The sequence below is a fragment of the Charadrius vociferus genome, unplaced genomic scaffold (genome assembly GCF_000708025.1).
Source record: "Charadrius vociferus isolate BGI_N301 unplaced genomic scaffold, ASM70802v2 scaffold162, whole genome shotgun sequence".
NCBI classification, from domain to species: Eukaryota; Metazoa; Chordata; class Aves; order Charadriiformes; family Charadriidae; genus Charadrius; species Charadrius vociferus.
Window position 1 is genome coordinate 852,408 of NW_009647236.1, and position 22,835 is coordinate 875,242.

At 39.3% G+C, this 22,835-nt stretch overlaps 1 protein-coding gene across 1 annotated transcript in view; it reads right to left on the reverse strand.

Annotated features, from left to right (window-relative positions):
- Positions 1-22,835, reverse strand: part of STXBP5L (syntaxin binding protein 5-like) — a 206,857-nt gene that overhangs the window by 84,494 nt on the left and 99,528 nt on the right. Inside the window, exons 6-7 of the mRNA XM_009879889.1 lie at positions 12,667-12,730; positions 5,560-5,643 (exon numbers count right to left, since the gene is read on the reverse strand). Coding sequence (XP_009878191.1) covers positions 5,560-5,643; positions 12,667-12,730 — 148 coding nt within the window. The remainder of the gene's footprint in view (positions 1-5,559; positions 5,644-12,666; positions 12,731-22,835) is intronic.

Sequence of the window (22,835 nt, forward strand, 5' to 3'; positions counted from 1 at the left end):
GAAAATTTTACAGCTAAAATATAACACATGCAGTCTTCACCAGAGGATTATTTAGGAAAAGTTCTTGAATCATTCTTCCCCCCACATACTTACGTTTCAGAGCATGTACACAGAAATCTGGGATATTTAATGTAAAAGCAAGACCACTAAAGAGACCTGGATTGTTTCACTGATATAGGAAATTAACAAAACAATGATGTAAAATACTTTTGGAAGAGATAGTGCTTCAAAGAAGAGGAATATTGCACTCCTATGTATACAATGCAAGTACCACATGATGAATGTTACTTAGGCCAAAAAGCAACACTTAATTAATAGACTGTTCTTAGTATTTCATGCATAATTAGTGCAACTGACTGAAAATGTCTACAATTACATCAAACAAGCTGAAAGGATAATGGTGTAAGTCCTTCCTTTCCACAGGTATGTGCTGGAAACTAACAAATGCCATTTTCTGACAAAACAAAGTATTGCTTCATTGTATACCACAGTTTCTCACACACTTCCCTCAGAAGCACAAACTCACAGAATTTTCCCTTGAATCCATTTCCATTCTAGAAATGTTAGCTGCCAATTTCAAAAAACACAGTAAGTTTTTATGTAAATGTATATACAAGAGACCTGTTTTTGAATGCAGTTTAATAAATTTCCATTTTTGGAACCCAGGAAATCCACTTTCAATTGCATATTGGCATTTACCTGATTTATTAACTTTAAAATCATGCCTGGGTATTCATAAGTCATCACTGCAGTTATCCATATCAATTTTGCTTAAGCTGACAGGAAATAAACCCAAGTGCTACTGGTCACTATTCAAAACTCCCTGTTGGTCTTCCTCTTTTAATAAATATCTTGATTTTTATGGTTGGTAACGGCTCATGGTCTGGAGGGAATAAAAAAAGCATAGACACAAATGAGCCTTTGCATTAAGACGACTGAGATGTTTTAACAGGAATCTGAAACGCCTTGTATATGAATGCTTTGCTAACCCACTAGCAAGCTAGTCATGCCAATAAAGACTCAACAAACAGGGCTGAACAAAGTGAACTCTAGATATTTATGTTAAAATTATATGAGCGTCACTCAAACCTCTACCTACCAGAGGGAGGTTGGCATACAATTCCTCCTAAATACCCATAAGATACCAAACTATAACTGAAGCAACAAAAGCTAACACAGAAAGTTGGTTCATACAGAGTCCAATACCATTGCCCTCAGGTAGTGAGAACCTTAGATCTGTGGGGAGCGCTGCTTCACTTACACTAAAGGCATGTCTATCCTTGTGCATATAATTCTGACATGAGCTCATTCATGCTTGCTATCATGCCAAATTTGAATCTGCTTTTGATGTGTTGTCACACACAGAAACATTTCACATGGTTACAGTCGCTAACTGTGTCTGAGCAGGAGCTAGCAACTAGCAGCTGAAAATTGTACCAAGCTGCTTGGTAAACTGCCACTCAGCTGCTAGGTGCCACCTGCCAGCATAAACCTCCTGTTGAGAGGAGATGAGGAGGAATGCTCTTGTCACAGACAGTTGGCATAGCAGCAATTCAAACTTACCTGTTAGACTTTGCCCTAAAAGGGGCAAGAAATACTTAGAATTGCTTTTGAAGGTCTCAGCTGGGAGTCATGACTAATGCTGAAAGGTGGTACTGAACAAGTCCCTAAATTTCTCTCTGCTAGAATATCTAGCATTCTGATCCACTTCTTTAGCATCCACACAAAAAAAGGAGCAGTTATTTGCTTAGAACAGGAGTTCATCATGGTTGGTGACTCATGTGAATGTTCACACAGTGTGTGCACATAAAGCATATCACTCCAGATGGGGTATGTTTCTCCTTCTGCAATACCCACAGTGGTTGCATACATATTCCATCTTCTCTCATACTCAGCATGTACTAAAATTAAGCATGCCCAACACCATTTCAGTTCCTTCCCAGCCACAAACCTGCTCCACTGAGAAGGTCTTTTAATCATACCTTGAACAAGCACCATACTCATCTCATCCCATTGCTTGCATCTTACCATTAAGGACCATTACAGCAAGGGCCACATCAGATTTGATACTTCCATAATGGCATAGTGCTTGATAAAAGTTGGGAGATGTCATTTGGCAAATGTCTCTGTGAACTCTGCAGCTTCACTTGGGAGACATGTTCTAATGAAAGATGATGACTATGCTTCAGGAAGCTCTGAACGTGCATTGACACAACCTGTCAAACTTTTAAATAGTCTGCATATGAAGACGGCTGGGGTTTTTTGGGTCTGCCTACTATCGACAATAACTTGTGAATCCTTTGAAGTATCTAGCTTGTTTATGTGGTTTCTTTTTATAAAAATTGATGGAAATAAACTTTTGAAGGAATTTATAAAAAGGCTTGCAAGGAAAGTCTTTTATAGAGGGTGTCATATAGGAGCATTGATCGAAAGGGCCTGACTATCTCATACGTATCACCACTGAGAAGATGACAATCATCATCACACAAAAAAATGATTTTGCAGCTGACATCTTGAAGAGCAGACACAAGATTCTTTAGCAGCAGGTTCAAACTCCGTGCTGGCACCAGGTGTTTCACAAGCAAGAACATTTTAGTCTCTTGAGAAGCTTTAGCACAGTAGAAAGAATACAGAGAAACTCCTTGTGTCAGGAGTTGATGAATTGAGGCAGCCTCTAACTGGTCATCGGCAGGGCTAAAAGAGAGACAGGACTTCTTTTAGCTTCGGTGAGTAAACCGTAAGTTATCAGGGAGAAGCTTTAAAGGGAAGATTCAGGCTTACAAGAACACTAAGCAGAGAAGTTCCAGATAATGTAACTTGTACAGCTTTTTCTATCTTTTGTGAGAACCTCTCTCATTTGAAATGAGCAGACATGTTTTATCTATGAAAGGTTCCCAGTCTTCAAGACATGAAGTATAGCACGACAAAGATGGAGTAAGGAATGCAGCTGTAAATGCTGCAATTGCAGGTCTGTGAACAGGGGGCAGAGTCTTTGGCACGACCATTTAGAAGCTATTGGGTTGTCTCAGTGAGCTGTTTATCCTAGGAACAATGTGTCCATGACATCAATCTGGACAGCAAGTAAAACGAAAGGGCATACTTCTGCAAGTAATAGACAGATCCTGGTAATATTATAGGAAACAACTCACCTCCCCGTCATAACATCACATATATTTTGAGGAGATGTCTGCGACATATATCCATGTCTGCAAGTCTCATGTGATGTAAAGCATCACAGTGGTATGACAATGCCATGCAGCCTAGAAAGGATAGGCAAGATTTCACAGTGATGATGTCATAGTGAACTGATAACTGTTATCTCTTGATGATCCTTTTGTCAGTCAAGTGTGCAAATAAAGAGGACCTATTCCATCTGAGCTGAGTGTCCACTACTTCTAAGACGTCAATTAAAAAAACAGTACTCAACATAGTGAAAAAATTGAATGGAAGAGACCTTTTAATAATAGTTCTCACTGACAATGAAATGAAAACATTTCTTGTGGCTGTATGAAAGGAAATATCTTTAAATTCATGAGGTATTAAAGTTTTCCTCTCTATAACAATTGAATGTGACCAGATAAAGCCTCCATCTTGAACTTAAAAGAGAAGAATATTTAGATTGGTAGATAGACAACCCATTACCCGCCTTGTTTCCTCTTCTGTATAAAAAAATATCTGCGGTTAACTTCTCACTCCTGTGTTGCAGTGACAGGTTCTACAGATCTGAACAACAACAGACAGCCTCCTTCTCAACAGCTGGTCTTGGGAGACTGAAATCCAATGCTGTCAACAGTAACACAGGAGAATCCAGTTGAGGCTTGATCCTGTGAAAGGATGAGTATTCGGATGGAGTCTTGAGGGTGCTGACATTTATTTTGAGTGACATTACCAAGCTCGACAGCTATATGAAGAAGATTACAGAGAACTTGCCTTGGTGATGAACACTCACAGTCCATTGAAGACAAGAAAATAAGCTGTTTCTCACAGTACATACCAAGTGCCCCTTAACGGAGAAGCCTGGTGCCAGGGGAATTTTTGCTAATTATTGCTACTAAACAGAAGTATCTGCTTCACTGATAAGCCAGAAAAGATTGTGCCATCTGATGATCCTTAAAGATGCCGGAAGAGGAAGTGGTCCAGTTAGATGAGATTTCCAGTTCTTTCACCATCAAAGAGGGTGACTACATTAGTTTCAAAACTGGTGCTAAAGAAAGTGTAATGATACTAAGAAAAATAAGGCTGGATTAATTTCTTTCAGACCCCATTCAAAGAGGCACTTTGGTATTCAATGAAGATACAGAACATTTACAGCCATTTATCTGAGACCTCACAGATACCCTGCAATTGCGACTGGCTGGCTCAGTGCCAGAATGATACCAAAACATTGGTCAGATATCATGGGGCACGAAGCCTTGCATCAGTCCAGATGGAATGGTGAAGGGGAGCAGGAATAATGTTTTCTGGACTGTGACCTTTGTGACCAATCTGTAAGAAGAGGCATAGGTTTGAAAACTTGGGTTGGTGCCAAATACCAAGTGGCACATGCTGAACTAATCACTTGCGACTCACGAAAGCTACACAACCCAGGATTTAAAAAGGAACCCCTTTTAGGGGCTCCCTAAGGGAATCCTAGCAGATCTGGAACATTATCAATCTGCAGCCTGAAAGTCTGGAATAAAGTACAATGGCTTGTCATACAACCCTTTTAAAGACAAGAAAAATCTTGCAACTATTTCAGCAGACAATAGCAAGCCATTGCAAGTTGCACGAAGTGGATTAATGACACAGCAAGTAACCACGGAGGTGGAAAGCACATGACTAATGAAAAGGCCCCAGAAAAATTCCTGAGGCCAGTATAGAAGAATGTGGAACAATTAAATTGTATGAAAGATTTTCAACACCCAACAGCTCTGTCTCAACACGTAAAAAATTAAAACGAAATAATGGAAACAGAATTATGAAGATCCTGGTTTATGTAGTCTCATTCTCAGCACAAGAGAGGGCAGCGAGTGAACAGACCCTCCCCAGGAGACCTGTAAAAGGAAAAAGTTGTCCAGCCTTAAGTAACAGAACAGGCGCAATTTTACAAGTGTTTGCACAGGCAGACTGTCACTTAGAGACAATTTAGTGGGCATGTCTTGATCTTCAATCAGATCTTGAGTACGAGGCAATATCAATAGCCCTACAAAATAATTTGTCTTTCATTCTACTTAATGTTCTAGTAATAGTCAGTAAAGATAAATGTATAATTCCTAATGTAGCTGTATTTCAGGTCATCTCATTCCTACACTCTGTTCAGCTAAGGATCCCACACAAGCTAACGAACTTGTCAGAATCAAGGGGAAGAGACTCGGTGTCATAGTACACTCACAAGAGCTTAATGCATTAGAACTACAGATTTCAGGTTTTGATTTCTATTGTCAATAACTTGTTCAAAAGCATAGTACAAACAGTATTTCCAGAAGAAGCAACGCCTTAAGATAAATCTCCATCTGCTTGATAAAGACATATGATAAACTGCTGAATAACAGTTTTTCTGAATTAATGGAAACTGCTTACCTCATCATAATATGCTCTCAGATCAGCTCTTTTAGATCGTAAGTCCCAGAGTACTACAGTCCCATTTTCATAGCCTATCAATAGCTGGAGGAGGGAAACACACAATTATACTTTCAGATTCAAAAGGTATATACAAATATTGCAGAACTTCATGGTCTTAAGAGATTTTTAAAAAATAAATAAGCGCTATAAAAAGAAATGCCAAACTGATGTGCAAGATTGTAGTTTGCACGACACATAACACCCAGCTTTCAAATTATCTTTCAATATAAATTACTTTTTATTATGGACAACTTATGTTTTAACATGGAAGAAAAAATGTACTATATACTCCTTTTTTTTTTTCTTTGTTTGTATTTTTCCAAGATTATGTGTCTGGACAGTCTTCATAATTGTGCATCTGTTGAGAAAATAAGACCCTAGCGTGTTCCTCTCAGCTCTTACCTTCCTTGCTCCTGGTTAGAGAGAAAACTGTTTGACACCTAAGAGATCACTTAAATAACTTCAAACCAAAGAGTCGCCAGATTAAACTCTCACTCAACTACATATATTACTTTAATTTTTGCTTTCCACTGCTTTAGAACATTTTGAAGAAATCCTCTCACAGAGAATAAATTGCTTTCTTCCCTAGAAATGGAAAATATACTAATTAGTATGTGAATTTTTACTTCTAGAACTAGCGTGTCATATCAGCGTGCACACCTGAGAAATACCAGCAAAGAAGATTTGTTAAAAAGATGAAAGAGAAGAAAAATGATGTTCAGGAGAAAAATAAGAATGATCACAATCCTTTCTCCTTGTCCCTGTTGAAAATAACTGAATTACTGATCTGGCATTGTATTGAGTACTCCTTATTTGAACACCATCAATTTCAGATCTTATGGAAGATGTGAAGCCTGGCCTACTTAAATGTCCTGGAAATTGCTTCCCATAGAGCCCATCTTCTTAAGAATCTGTCCTGGACATGAAGACAGGGAATGACCAAACTGACAGACTCACACATTTCTGCTATGGAATGTTTTATACAACTGGCAGTGATAAATGCAGTTCTTTGTCCATGAAGACAAGGATCACAGAATGCAGGCAAGGATTTACATTTTCTATATTAAGAATTTGAACAGAAGAATGATGAGACTATCTCTTAGTCTGTGAGACCTTACCTGCATCTTTGTCATCACTCACTTTAGCTTATCTAAGTCATAAAAATGAAACTTGGCTGAGCTGCTAAACAAAACATCACTTTGTTTCCAAGTTAAATATAATTGATACATCAATACTGCTATAAAAGAGTCTGGCAATACTCTCAGTTCTACTAGATATGATTCTTTATATTGCCAGGAGAATGCTCATTATGTCGAGATGTATTACCTAATCTAGGAATGATTTATAGTTAGTATATTTAATACCCGAATGTGAACAATACCTGATTACTTAAGAATTCTGCTTCCTGAAAAAAATTCAAACTGACCTGGAGAAATTCCAGAATATTTATCATTTTTGCTGTGGAGAGGTCCATATGGGATTCTGTGGCAGAGTAAATGTGAAAAGACATCCTGTTCAGAAAGCATGCAGCTAACTGGATAGCACTTGTGTCAGGATGCCATATGGTATCCTGGGATAATAGATTACCATTGAGAGAGTGAACAAAGAAGTGTCTTATTCTGACTGCTTTTGCTGTTAGTGTAGTGATCCTAAATGGAAGGATATTGTTTATCTAGGAGTTAGTGATCCACATAGCAATTAACCTCAGTAGGTGCAGGTCTGTGCTATGCTATGTTGTGCTGCATATCCCACTTGGCTTTCAGGCACGTGTTGTGCTGCACATATTCCTTGGCCACAAGACAAACTTCGCTGTCTAATTGTAAAGAAGCAGCTTGTAGGCAGGTACCCCTTGGTAAGGGCAATTACAGCACCTTTGTGACCTTGTCTTTATCTTAATGTAAGGCAGTATGTTCTCATGTGAATATCCTTTTGCTTGACAGTAGAAATTAATAGATTAAAAAAAAAAAGTAACCTTTTGAGAACTCTAAAGATGAAAATGTTGGCAAGCCTCTTCACAGAGGGGACCAGCACAGTGTGCTGTGCCCTTATTGGACATCCATCTAATGCTGTGGAACTTGGGGTTCCCACCACCTGAAGGAATGTAAGATTATCTTCTATTTCTTTTTCGTATTAACTCCAAGAAATGGTATTTAAATCAATGTTATGGAGTCTGAATGACTCCCACACTGTTATCATAACAAGCACTTGCACCAGTGCATTACAGCTGCCTACCAAACCAGTTGAGTTCAGTTCATATCTACCAGTGTTCTTTTCACTTCAGCTTTTGTACAAATATATTCAGGAAACTGAAGGAATAGAAAAGCATTTAGGATGTGACCCTGTTTCATAATAAGCCTTCCTTCCTGGTGAAGCAGGCTTATCTTTTGATTTTTATCACTCTCTTCTGCAAAGATATCATGCTCCAGGTAATTACTGAAAGGTTAAATACCTCCTATCAGAGACAGCATTTCACCTGATCTATTGCTGAAATGCTTAATGCACAACAGCACTACAGAACTGCAAAATACACAGTGCTGTGATTTCAGGGAAGAAGCTGAAAGGTAAACAGATTTGCTGCATAGCCAGGAATCTCTCTCTTTCTTTGCTCAGATGGTAGCCATGCTGCTAATCTATTAGTACTGTGGTAGGACACTGGTCAGAATTCCAGTTGGGTCAATGTCGTTAGTCTTATTGCCAGTATATTAATTTTGCTCTGAACTCTGACCTGTCTGAACCATAGGAAACCCAAATATTTGCACTCCTCTTGGCCATGGTAAGCACTTAAGAGATCTATAGGACAAGCTCTAGTCTGTAATATTAAACGAGGTAAAAAAGAAAACATCCATAAGTGCAGTTGAAGGAGAAAAGATAGACAAAGAAGAAAAATATGTGTAAAAAGTAAAAACGGAAAGATTTCTTTTCAGCTTGTGTTTCCTGGCACCTTGTTTAATTACTCCTGCTTAATTAGGTTAAGAATCATGCAGAAGGCTGCACAGAATTTGAAGGAGGGAAGAGTCCTGGCAAGATCTTCCTTGTCTAGTGGAGTTGCTCCACATTTTGACTTAACAAATCCTGCTTTTGATGATGGTGTTTTAGGGTAATTTCTCCTTTGCAGTCAATTAATTGCATCCTGGTACATGCAAGCCAGCCCCTTCCTTGTCCTGGTAGCACAAAACAGCTGGGAGAAACAAAACAAGCCTGCCAAAAGCACACTGTATTTAGATGTTATTAGATTTTGGAACACAGACTCAGAGATAGGAAGTGCAGTCCACCAGCTAATAGTTAATAGCATTAAACCTTTTCTTATTTACATTTCTCCAGTTGCTGGGAAACTGCAGATCATTGCAGTTAATATCTTCTCCTGTGTCAGCAAGAAAAATCATGTTTGCTACAGATCTGCTACTTAAAAATGTGGACTTCAGTCTGTTCCTAATGTGCATTTATTCATTGATTTGGCAGGCACATTTATATTTCATGGACTTAATCACTAGGTCCCCAAATTGTTCTTAAGTGACACCATAAATGCCCAAATTCTCTTTGTCATCTGCCTTCCAGCCACAACTTGCTAGATTCATAAAAGAGACTGTCTCCAAAGTCTGCCTTGATAGTTTGCCTGGAGGGCACTCTGGAAAAATTTTGAATGGCTGAAGTTTTCTGGAATTACAGTCCCTTTTTTGGCACAGAAAACCTGGTCATCAGTCACTGATACAAACTGGAACTTTTAGGAATTTAAAAGAATTTTTAAAAGATTAATATAGAGTCAGCACACAAATATCCCTGGCTTTCAAAAAGAGATCTTATGATTGTCCTAGATTTGGAAAGGTTTATCTCTGTTTTAGGTCTCTCAATTACTTGGCGCCCACAGAAGAATGCTTCTTATTTACTTCAGTGAAACACATCCAGTGAAACAACTTTGTGATACCCCAGAGAAGGATATAGCACTGGACCCTTGTAGGGTACAATGTCTTTGTACTTTTAGAGTGCAAGAATATCTGTATTTTGAGCAATGATTATGACTGATTTGTACCCATTATTTAATTCCTGAAGCATAGATAAAGAACACTTTCATCTGCTGCCTGCCATGAAGTGATGTGAGGAATCTGATTTCTCCCATCAACACCTTTTGGTGTTCTTTGGTTACCTTGAGGCTAAGGAGCTAAGCAGTAAGTAGAACTGTCTTGAAACAGCTATATTATCTAAGAGCAACTCTACTAAATTAAACAAAAGGTGTAACTATCATGGTATCTTGCACTTAAATCACCAAGAGCAAATACCAAAGAACAATATGTGAGGAGGGCAAATGCTTATCATACTCTTACATATTCTCTCAGCCTAAGTAATTTTCTCATTCAAAGATAGCCAACTCCTCAACTAGACATGACTCCACTTAACCTCATCTTTAATAACCTTTTAGGAAAATTCAGCAAACCTCTTCAGTAATCCTCAAATTGATTTGTCTTCTGTTAACTTTTCTAGTCTCCCTTGTGACCAATATACATTTTTAGCACCCACAGGATCATTTGAAAAAAGTTTTATAGCTTCTACCCATTGAACATTTGAAGAAGAACTTAATTGGCTTGTTTGGAATCTGACTTTTGTCAGCTTCATTTGATATCATTTTAGTTTTTGTATTGAGAGAGGCTATGAACTGTTTCTACCCTCTTCATAACAATTATGATTTTCAAAGTCAGAATCACAATCAGCTCTTTCCACAAGGAATTGTCCTGTCTCGGTTGTGTCTCATATTGAAAACCTTGCCCCTTCTCTGAATTTCTTTTAGCACAGTTGTGTTCTTTTTGAGATAGAAGGACAGTATTCAGCAGGCAAGTCAACAATGTGTTTACGCAATAGCCTTGTTTTGTTCTCTGTTCTTCTCCAGATAATGCCTAATTTTGATTTTCTCTATTGGTCAGTACTGAGCAGTGAGCTGGCATTTTCAGAGAACTATCAATCATCACTCAAAGCTCTTGATACCAAAGATGATCAGCAGTAATGATCAGCTCAGATTCATTGTTTTACATGTAAATTCAGGAACGTTTTCCCCCACACATATGCTTCCCATCATTTACACTGAATACTTACAAAAGACAGTACTTAACCCACCATTTTACTGCTGAGTTTCTCAGCTTTCTAAAGCCCAGCAAACCTGATCACACCACTGCTTACTCTCTTTTCTAGGTTGTTTATATGGTGAACAGCAAAAGTCCAAGAAGTTGGGTTTTTTTTTTTCCATTTTTTCCCCATTCTAAAGAAAGATTGTTTTATCCTTCATTCTTTCAACCAAAGCTTCATGAGACTTAGTTGAAAAAATTAGCTTAATTTTTTCTCTACTGTTGGATTTTTTTGACCTAGAGCAATATCTTTTGATTTAGTGCTTGGATCTTCTCTAACATCTGTGTGTACCTTTTAATGACATCTTCCTGTATACATCAAACAGTATCAATTCCATGTTCCGCAAATCTGCAAGTATTTTGTTAGCACCAATTTGTTCTTTAAACCACTCTCAATCTATCAATGATATAAACAGCAGCACTGGGATGGTTTCAGTATGGCTTACATTTTCTACTCTTTCTCCTCATAAATTTCCAATGTTTGTTTTTCATAGGGATCCATCTGATTTTGCTCTTGCTGTTGTTGTTAGCATGCTAGTACTGCATCAGTGCCCAGAGATCTCCAATGTGCCCTCTGAGCAACAAGCAATTGCATTTCCAAGCAAGTTCTCCTCTAACTCCCTCTCCTGGGTCCTTCTCCTCTTCTCTCTTTCTGCTGAAGTCAAAATATTTTAGGTTTCTGTTTGGACATGGCGCATGACATTCCTGTAAGAGATGTTCGCTCACAAGACCATTTTTTTCTTTTAGTATCACATCGTTTCTCCCTACACCCTATGCTTTAGGTAGGTCATCAGCAGCTTCTGTTGTGTCCAGTTTACAAGAGTTAAGCCTCATCAATAAACCTTTATTTTTATCAGGTATTTTGCCATATATAATTAAATAGCATTTCTTCATGGTTTCTATTTTGAGGCTAAAACACTACACTTCACCGGGCTTAATTACTTTATTTGCTGTATTCTAAATTGCTTAATCTATTGTAATTCTTCCAAAAAGGCTTAGAGATTCAATCTAACTTGTTGGGGGGCTAGCTGGCAAGTGCATCATTTGCATATAGTTCACCTTGCAATATGGATAAGTCCAGGGACGGATAATCCAAATGAAATTTAGATGTAGTCATCAGTATTTTTCTAGGTACCCATATTAATTTCAGCATAATGTCTCCCATATCTGTATCAGAAATTCAAACTGCTACTAGTTTCCAGTTTATAACAGGTTCAGCTGCTATGTGAGGCACACTGTTCAACAGATACATCATTTGTAAGATGCACTCCTTTATAAATACAGACTAAAATGCAATTGGCAAAAGTGATCAAAAATGATGAGATAGTTAAATGCCCCTTCCACACAGGGAAAATGCTCAAAAATTCAGTAGCAACACATAAATAAAAAAGCTCTGGTATAAAGCTGGTATTCTGGCAACCAAATTTCATTTTGGAAAAGCTACCATACTAATAAAGCCAACTCTGATTTTGCCTCCCGATGGTATCAGTCACGACCGTAATGCTCTGACAATATGCTTTGCTTCCACTTGTTAACAGCTCTTTGCTATTCTCAACTCCGTTCACAAACAGCAGCAAGTTCCAAAAGTGGATTACTATTGTTATTATTCTTGTATAAGAAAAGATGTATTATCTTATGAAAACTTACTATAATGATTTCATAATAGCATATTTATCCAAGTACTGCAGTCATGATACAGTTTTTAGTCAATTGTTACTTAAGCAAAGCCACGTTTATTTGATCAGGAACAATTTTAATTGGCTATAGGTTTCAAAGTAGAGTATGTTGTCTATACCACAGATTTTTTAGTCATTAAAATTGTAAAATAGTAAAAGTGACCTTGCAAATATAGCAAGAAAGCAGATGATAAAATTAATAAGCAATAAGAAAGAGCTATCAAGGCAAATAAAGGCTATGAAATGTTGCAATGTTTTATACCGTTAGCTGTACTCACTTTTCCTTCATCTCTTGGGCTGTCACTTAAATGTACAACTGGCCCAGGGTGAGTCTTTGTGGATCTGCAAGACAAAAATCAATTCAAATCCATGAATGTTTTTTATATAAAGAGCTAGATGCTTACCTTCATTTCTAGGTGTGTTAACGTGTACCTCCAATGTTTTAAAAGTCATTCTAAGAAGCCCAGCAGAGGAAGATAACTACCTGTAAGTTATCCATATCTTGTCATGTTCTCCTCTATTTCCTTTTTGCCTTTATAGGCAAAGATTATCCTTCATTGATGAACACTTTCTTCCATATACCCCCCCACACACACTATTCCTCCTATTACAGTGATTTTTTTAACCCCTCCACCCCCCCTCACTATTCCTCCTATTACAGTGATTTTTCCCCTCTTATTTGTGAGGCTTTTTTGTTTGGGTTTCAGAAATGAAGCATCTTGCCTTTGTCTATTCTCTAAAGCCTTATGACATCTTCAGACCAATTAATACAGTTACACTCACAGTGCATGTTCACTGAGGCTCCTCAGCCATAAAGCCCATCCCATGAGTCTTCGTAAGCCTCTATAAAGATTACTTATTGTTCTTGCTCTCCCCTCTCTTTTTGTAACATGTACCAACAACGTAGTATGTAACTTCGTCCAGGGACTGCTGCTTAAGTCATTGATGTCCAGCACCTGACAGCAAATGCAAATCATAGGAAACTGAATGGACAGATGAAGATTTTTCAACTGGCATCTTTTCTGACCAGACCTTTAGGCACGGCAGTCATACAGAGCAAAAAGACAAGCACCATTCCACAAAACTTCAGGCTATTTGAATGCCTGCACAGAACAGGTTTGGGGGTCAAAGCACAGGTCCCTTGCAGTTCAGCTTCAGATAAGAGACTTGCACGTTTGATCTTGGTTCACCAAAGATCATCAGGAGAAAAAACATGGCAGAGACTGGCAGGGCCCATAAAGCTAAGAATTTATCTGGAAGCCACACCTAAACCCACCGAGGCTCCAAGTTTTAAAACAATCTGCAAGAGGATTAAAGAAACAAACCAAAACAAGGTTCTCCAGCCAAACTGCTCAAAGGATTTTCCTAAATTAACAGTGTTCCTCTTCCTTTGGCTCAAATACTGCACTATAGCAAAACCAGCCTCTGTTCTACCAGGTCAGACTCTAAATCAAGACTGACAGTGGTATGCAAAAATTCCCAGGCAAATCAAACATTAAAATACTGTGCAGTAATTTATATCCTCATGGACGACTCCTTCGCAAAACCAGATACTCCAACACTCTTGAAAGCATGCATACTTTCCTCTGGCCTCTATTTTTTGCCCATAGAATGCTTTAAACATTTTTGGTCATGCACCAAAGCAGAGTGGCAAAGACCTTGTCTGATATTTACCTCTGAGGTAAAGACAATGAAAAACTACTCCAGACATTCTTAGACCTTCCAAACTAAGTTTATTCCAGGCCAGAGACAGAAAACTTTAAGTCACCTAAAGGCCAGACAGCCTTCCAAGACTACACCCCACCACTTCACATATATTTTAACATTACTGCTGGGTGCATGCACAAAGCTAGTGGCAACGTGTAAAGTCCCGTTCTTGGTGAACCTTCTCCACGAGATGATCCCATGCCACCACCTTCAGCTTTGTCAGATCAAGTTTCCAGAGATACCTGCAGCATGTTACTTTTCTACAAGAGGTCTCAGTGAGCCAGCCTTTTGCAAGAGCATTTTGCAACATATCCCAGCACAGAAGTGAGATCAGCAGGAAAGCGGCGGACAGCCAGTTTATACAGCAATATTCTATAATACAGACTGTCTTTAATGGTGCCAGCAGCAAGTACCCATTTGGCTTCAGACATGGCATGCAACAATTTTTGCAGAGATGCAGTTAGCGGGAGATCTGACTGTCATTCCCATCCAAGCCAGCTCCCCAGAGGGGACCTCTCTGGCTGCGCTTCTATTTCTGAGTAACCTGTACTGGAATAAAAAAAATCATTTCCACAACACCAGACGTTGAAGTAGGCAGGGTAGGTAGGCAGTGATGGGGAACTGAGGGGTGACATGAGGATATCTGCAAGCAGTGCTTAGACCCACATGTCTTGTACATCTGTCCTCAGCAAGTGAATATGACATCTTGGGACATTCTAGGCTACTTTGAACTTTGTTTCTGACATAGGTTCACCCATCTGAACTGGTAAGAATATGCTGACAGAAAGAATGAGGTCTGTTTGGGGTACATGATGCCTATGCCATGATAGGTAAAGAAGGAAGGATGAGAGGGAAAACGATGAAGAGAAGAGGCAGCATAAGAAATTTTGCTTTTTAGCCAGTTAAGAACCGCTGACAGATGACAGAAGAGGGAGCAGAGCCAAGCAAACATCAGGCATGACTCAGCTAGCAACAGACAAAATGATGGGAGGAGCAGACGCAGGCTGACTGGGCATACTGGTTTTGGTGGCAACCCCAGCCCATTGGACCAAGCAGTATGCAGGCTGGGTTGCTTGGCCACACCAGTATTGGTACTTGACCAGGAATATTGGCAAAATTGGGGAAAATGGAGGGAGAAAGGGAAATAGTATACTGTCTTTCTAAGCTAAAGGTTGATCCCATGTAGGCTGCTCTTTGTACCTAGCAATTTTAAAAGTCAAGAACAATTTAGATAAATCTGTGCAACCACCGTTTTCTTTTTAGGATACATATGCCATTGTTTACCAAAGAATTTATCCATTTATCTTTGGGCAGAAGAACCCTTACATGAGCTCTAGTCACTCTACATTACGTCTAATTTTAGGCTAATTACACTTTCATTGTCACACAAACTAGTGGTTCCTCTCTAAATGATATAAAAATGTCTTTTACTACCAGTCTTATTTTTGTTGTATATTCTTGCAGGGGCACAGCCTCAGATTTCTGTGCTAAGACCTCATCTAAAAGGGCTAACCGTCACTAATACAATACATTTTCCTACCTCCTCCATTTCTCTCCTGAATCTATTGTAAATGATAGTTGAAGGATCCTGGGATTAATTACACTGTAATAAAATTTCTTTTTGCTTTTCAGGACTTTAGGCACTTTTTTTTCTTTTAGGAGTATTATCTTTTTATTTTAAGGTTCCTAGCTATTTCTTTAGTTTCGTTAAGTAAGAGCTTCATGTACATTATCAGCAAAGTTGATACCAAAAACAGCAGTCTATGCACTAAATGTAAGAGATCTTATTCTTCCTCCTTCTCTTTCCCCTATAATTGATATAAGTATTATGTTAGTATTTACATTATCTTACTCCTCAGTGCTTTAATAGTTTAGTTGCTTTGTATTATAACTCACTGAGTCAGGCTTCCATTTTCTTCCAATTTTATTATTTTAGTCTGTCAGTCATGTCACTCTATCAAAAGACGCAACGAACCATTGTTTTGCTTTCACATGTACACCACGAGCCTTTGGTTCCATTCTTGATAGCTGTTTTATGTCAAATAGGTGTCAAGGTGTTGGCAGTCGGGAGCTGTATGGGGCGTTTCTGTGAGGAGAGGTCAGGGCTGTCCTGTTCTGGACACAGCCAGCTCCAGCCAGCTCAAACAGACTCATCACATGGCACAGCTGAGCCCCTCAGCCAAGACAGTACTGCCTCAGTGAAAACAAATTTAAGAAAGGGCAAAAAAACGCTGCACAGGCAGTGAAGAAAGTGTGAGAAACAGCCCTGTGAGAACTGAGGACAGCGAAGGAGGAGTGGAGAAGATGCTCCACGTGCATGAGCAGAGATTCCTCTGTTGCTGGTGGACAGGACCATGCCAGAGCATATATTTCCCCTGCAGCCTGTGGAGGACCCCACACTGGAGCAGGTGGATATTTCCTGAAGGAACTGCAGCTTGTGGAGAGCCCACATTGGAGCAGGCTTATCCTGAAGGCCTGCAGCCTGTGAAAGGACCTCTGCTGGAGCAGGGTGAAAGCACAAGGAGGAAGTAGCAGCAGAGAGGAGCTGTAATGGATCGACCACAATCCCCATCCCCTGCGCTGCTCAGGAAGGAGGAAGGGGAGGAGGTAGAGGACTTGGGAATGAAGGAGTGAAGTTGAGCCTAGGAAAAACAGGGGCTGGGGAGAAGGTGTTTTAGTTTTTGTCTGTGTTTCTTACCATTCTACTCTATTTTAACTGGCAATAAATTAAATTAAATTTCTCCAAGTCATCTGTTTTGCCCATTGACAGTAATTGGTAAGTGATCTCCCTGTCTTTATCTTGACCCATGAACTTTTCCATCTTATTTTCTTTCCCTGTCCTGTTGAGGAGGGGGACTGAGAGAGCAGCTGGGTGGGCGTCTCACAACCAGCCAGGGTCCACCCACCACAAATACCTTGATCGCTTAACAGCTGCCAGCTTTGATTATACATAGGTAAGAGGAAACAGAGATTCTATTGAGTTTGGCAATCATAACACTAACTCGGTCAATGAAAGGATCTTTTTCAAATAGTTGTATATCCTAAAACTCATTTCAGATGTGCCATCGTAGATAAGATCACACACAGAGTTTCTGGGGTGATGACAACAGATGTGCCTGACGCATTTTGAATCGTAGAGCCTACTCCCTGGCAGCCCTCCTGCACTGCCTTTCTGGGGCTCCAAGAAACATTGGTTTTTTGGGTATTTTTTTTGGGGGGGGAGGGGTGTGTGTGGGTTTTTTTGTTTTGTTTTGGTTTGGTTTTTTACACATATCAAGTAAAGTATCTGCATCAAAACAGATTCCTCTTTGGACTAAACAACAAGGAATATTCACAAGAAGCAGCACAAAGCTTTTGGTTTGGTTTTGGATGGAACATGCAGAGTTCCATCTTGGGGAAGACGTGTGGGGAAGGATATACTGATACAAAATAACACCATTTCAGATGGAGCAGGGAAGAAAACTGTGCATGAAAGGATCATAACTGTCTTTACTTGGCACGGTCTTTCACTTGTTGCTCTGAACCTGCCCTATGGCTGGATACAGAAGGAGAGATGTGATAAATCTTCTCTGGCGATACATCTTGCTTGCTTCTCCTGAAGTGATGTTATCTTTTTCCTAGTGCAGGAATGTGGCTTGGAACCCAAAGACAGTAATTTGCACTACACTAAGACCAGGAATAGTCTGCCAGAGGCAGATCAGTGCCTTACTTCTTGCATCTTCTTGTTTCCTCAAGGAAAGTATGTATAAATAGAAATAATAGCAATTTTTTTTGGAGCCCTAGAAAAGTGTTGCTTGTAAAAGGAGTGCCAGGCATTTGGCTCTCCAGTCAGTTTCTCCTAAGGGTAGACATCATGACTGCACTACAAGTAGGATTAAACGAAGCAATTATTTAGTTAACCATGTTATATCAATAATATTAGTTTACAGAACTCATGAAACACTATCAGAGCTACAGATACAGTAATTACTCCTTTCATGCAGTAAATTATACTACATGTGGAAATGTCTACACAGAAAACCATTTTGCCTCATATAGCTTTAGTATATATAAAGTGTTTTGTTTCCCCTCATTGCTATTACTGTAGAGTTGTCAAGGAGACTGGAAAGTTGTATGGAACAGCCTACAAAGAAGGAAAACCACTGCTGAATTACATTAAAAGCAAAAGCAGAGATCCAACAGCTCTTGCAAAGGACAAAGAGGTGCTGGGAAACCAACCACATTTGAAACTATCATGGATAAAACACACTACTGTTGAGGCCAGATACTTGTGTATAGGCATTCCTTTAAGCTGGCTTTAGAAGACTGCGTAAAAACTAACTAGATCCTATCTCTTGAGAAAGGAGAAAATACGGAAGAATCAGTAGGTGAAAATAAGGTGTAACTGAAATAGTTGAGCAGAGAATTCTTCATTCCCAAATACAAGCTAGGATATAGCTTACAATGACTATAATAAAAGAAAATAAAAGCTCTGAGAAGACATGAAAAGGATAAAATAGCCAAGTCCATACACAGCAGAAAGAAAACAATGAATGTCAAGTCCAAAAAATACCAGCAATGATTTGCAGTAAAAAATTCCTGAAGCAAAAGCCACCTTCAACTGAACAAGAAGAAAAGTATGAGCTAATGGTACAAAAGATTGCAACATTTCATAGCATTTGTTGACCTTAAAGCCCACAAAAAAAGACTGCATAAGAATTGAAAAATGGAACAAAGGGCTCCCATGACAGCTGCACAAAACTAGAATTTTGTTAAGAAACCAATGATACTTTGAGCTGTTTTGCACTTCAACAGAAGTTATTCCTGACAGCAGCAGGTATTAATTTATTTGACGTGTGTTCATTCTGGGAGATGAGAGAGCTGATACGCTGCAAAACTTGACTCTTACTCAGAAGAGCAGGACTCAAATGAAGAAACCATTCACTGTAAAACAGGAGTCTTCAAAGAACTTCTAAGGATGGAAGCTTTTATTTAATTATTTTCTTCTGAAATTAGAAAGCTCAAAAAGAAGACTTCAGCAACGGCAATGTTATAATTTGGACCCAGGAAAATGTAGAACACATTCTGGGAAGTTTTATGCACTCTAAGAAACAGAATGACTGTTGTAAGAACTTCAAAGGCGAACACAATCTTTAAAGCAGGTAAAAGTAATGTGTGACAAAATAGAATCAAATCAAGAGAAAACAATTTTCCTTTTGAAAAAACTTAGCCTGCTGTCTTGGTTTCAGTTGGGACAGCATTAATTTTCTTTCTAGTGGTTGCTGTGTTTCAGATTTGGTATGAAAGGAACGTCAATACTGCATATTGTTTTAGTTGTTGACAGGTGATGTTTATATTTTTTTCAAGGACTTTTTTCATCTTCCCATAGAAGCTGAGAAGGAGCCTAGACAGAATGATGGAATGGCCAGTGGAATATTCCATACCATAGATGTCATGATTAGCATATAAATGGGGTTAACCGGGGAGCAGGTACTCGAGATTGCTGCTTGGGAAAGTACCAATTCACCAGGTGGTGAGTGACTTGTGTTATTATTGTTATTTTACTTTTCTGTTATTGTTCTATTAAACTGTCTTTATCTCAACTCATGAGTTTTTTTTCCCTTTCCCTTTCCCCTCCTTTTCTCCCTCTTCTTCCTGCCCTTCTGGGGGAAGGAGGAAGGCTGTGTGAGCAGCTGCACGGTCCTAGCTACCGGCTGGTGTTAAACCGTGACACCTGCACAATTACAGAAGCACTGTAATGATTTCTGAGAAAAATGAAAACCTGGTGGTAGAAAGCAGTAAAAAGAGTTAGGAGAGGAAAAAAGGGAAAAAAAAAACCACGCACAAACATCTATATTAGTCATTGTTACAGAGTTGGAGATGACTGCGATAGTGCTGAGAAAAGCATGTACATAAGCAGATACTTCTTTATTGCCAGTGGTCAGACATATTCCACAGTTCTGCTTTCCACAAAGGTGCAGTGCACCAGAGATTTTAAGACTTTCTTTTCATGTGTCACATAGCAATTAAAAAGGATGAGTAAGTTAGATACATCATTCACATACTGTGGATCAAAGCTGGGAATTGGAATAAGAATCAGTTCAACCTCAAGATGCGACTCTGAGTCTTACACACGATTTCTAAAATATCTAGAAGAAGGATGCCTGGCAACTTGCACTTTCTTTATACTGGAAACTATTTCCACTTGGGTCTGAGCACAGAGGGGGCAGCAGTTGCTCCTAGACTGCTACTTCTGTGTGTTGCTTTCCTTCACTGCTGTGGAACTGCTGGCTCTGAGACATCTAGGAAACTGGGCTGGGCAACAAAAGAGGTAAGAAAGGAAAGAGCAAGTTATAGCTCTGTCATAATTGAGTTTCAGTTTGCCCAATTCTTTGACGCTCCAAATCCCATAAATTTTAACAAGTTTCAGTTATGCATTCATTAGTTAGTGGGGTGTTCAAACACCTGAATCTGCATGCTTGGGAAGGGGGCTTACAAAACAGAGTTCTCATTTTCAGAGCATAGTGGACTCATATCAAGACCTTCCTTCCCTTTCCAACACCAGATGACCTTCCAAAACGTATGATCCTGCAGACTGAGAAAATTAATCTCACTGTAGTTGGAGTAAATGGAGACACGCTGGGTTCACTGACGATTTTTCTCTTGCAGAACTGCTTCCAAACATTTTGAAGAAAAAAAGAGAAACTATTTGATGGTCATCCTGTTGTCCATCAGAACTCCCAGATCCCTTTCCACAGGGCTGCTCTCCAGGGGGTCAGCCCCCAACCTGTACTGATGCATGGTGTTAGTCCTCCCCAGATTGCCCTTGTTGAACTTCACTGGGTTCCTCCCTGCCCAACTCTCCAGCCTGTCCAGGTCACGCTGAATGGCAGCACAGCCTTCTGGCGTGTCAGCCACTCCTCCCGGTGTTGTGTCATCAGCAAACTTGCTGATGGTACACTCTATCCCTTCATCCAGGTCATTGATGAATATATTGAACAGGACTGGACCCAGTACTGACCCCTGAGGGACACCACTTGTTACTGACCTCCAACTAGACTCTGCACCACTGACCACAACCCTCTGAGCTATCTATATCTGTCAGCCACTGTTCAATCCACCTCACTGTCCATTCATCTAACCCATACTTCCTAAGCTTGCCTGTGAGGATGATGTAGGAGAGGGTGTTGGAAGCCTTGCTGCATATTCTAATGTTCTTTCTCAGCTCACAACAAGGCCAGGTCCACCAAAACTTTGACAGTGCACACAACTTATAAAGCAATTTTTCTTGTAAATCCTAGAATTAGTTATGCCTTATCACCTCAAACAAAAAAATTGTTTCCTTTGCATTATTTGTCTATTCAGGTCTTAAGTTCTCACTAATATTAGACACTGTTTAAGCAAGCTGGATGACCTCTCCTGTATGAGAGAACAATAGTCCCTATCATAATATAGGTATTGCAACCATCTTTTTGACATATATCTCCACTAGATGCTTCTGAACAGAGCACAGTGAGAAAACAACTATCACTCCAAAATATAGTGCTCTACAGATCTTTCAGTATATTTTGATGCAAAAGTAGGAAACAAAATTGCAAATGGTAACAAGTTTAAAAAAAAAAAAAAAAAAAAAAAAGAAAAACCCACCAAAAAACAGACGAAAAGCCAGCTTTATAAGTCAAATTAGCCACACAGGACCAGGTGATAGGATTTATTGCTTCACATGCAAAGTCTAAAAATGTTACATCCACTCCTGTTTCTCCTTCAATTCTTTAAACTACTAAACATCATTGCCTCAGTCTTTCTCTGCAACAGAATCACTGTTAGAAAAAAATATTCTTACAGTCATTTGATGAGCCTCACTGACTGACAATGTTTTTTTCTTCTGAGGACAAGAGCTATGTTATCTGGAATGAATTAGTCTCAAGAAGTGTGACAAAACTCTTTGTGGGTTAAAACCTTGGTAAGTCCATGAACAGACTAAAATGAATTGTTGGAATATATTTTTATGCTCCATATTTTTCTCACCTATGCAATATTATTTACTGAGTACTGTTATCATGACCTTAGAGGGATAAACTCAGCCCATGATTAAAGTCTAGAATACAACTTGTAGGTGTTTTCCAAAGGTGGAAATGACAACACAAGTATTTTGAACTCTTCAGGTTACCTTGGCCATAGTGTTAGCAATGTATATGGAGGCCCTCTTCAACCATGTTCTGAAAACCTAAAAGAACAGGAATGTCAGCTGGCTTCCTTTTTTTTTTTTTTTTTTTTGTACTCTCACAAAAAGAGCTGTAATCTGGCTTTACAGTGATTTAGGTATGGTAACATATAGTTTAATATTCCAAAGCTGAAGCATATTTTCTTTCATCTTTGGAAGTACCTAACATCAACAGCATTTGACACTGTCCCACACAACATCCTGGTCTCTAAACTGGAGAGACATAGATTTGATCGATGGACCACTTGGTGGGTAAAGAGCTGGCTGGATGTTGGCACTCAGAGTTGTGGTCAACGGCTCCATGTCCAAGTGGAGAGCAGTGATGAGTGGCATTCCTCAGGGGTCGGTACTGGGACCAGTACTATTTAATATGGGTGTTGGTGACATGGATGCTGGGATTGAGGGCACTCTGAGCAAGATTATCAATGACACCAAGCTGCGTGGAGCAGTCGACACACTGGAGGGAAGGGATGCCATCCAGAGGGACCTTGACAGGCTGGAGAGGTGGGCCCATGCCAACCTCATGAAGTTCAACAA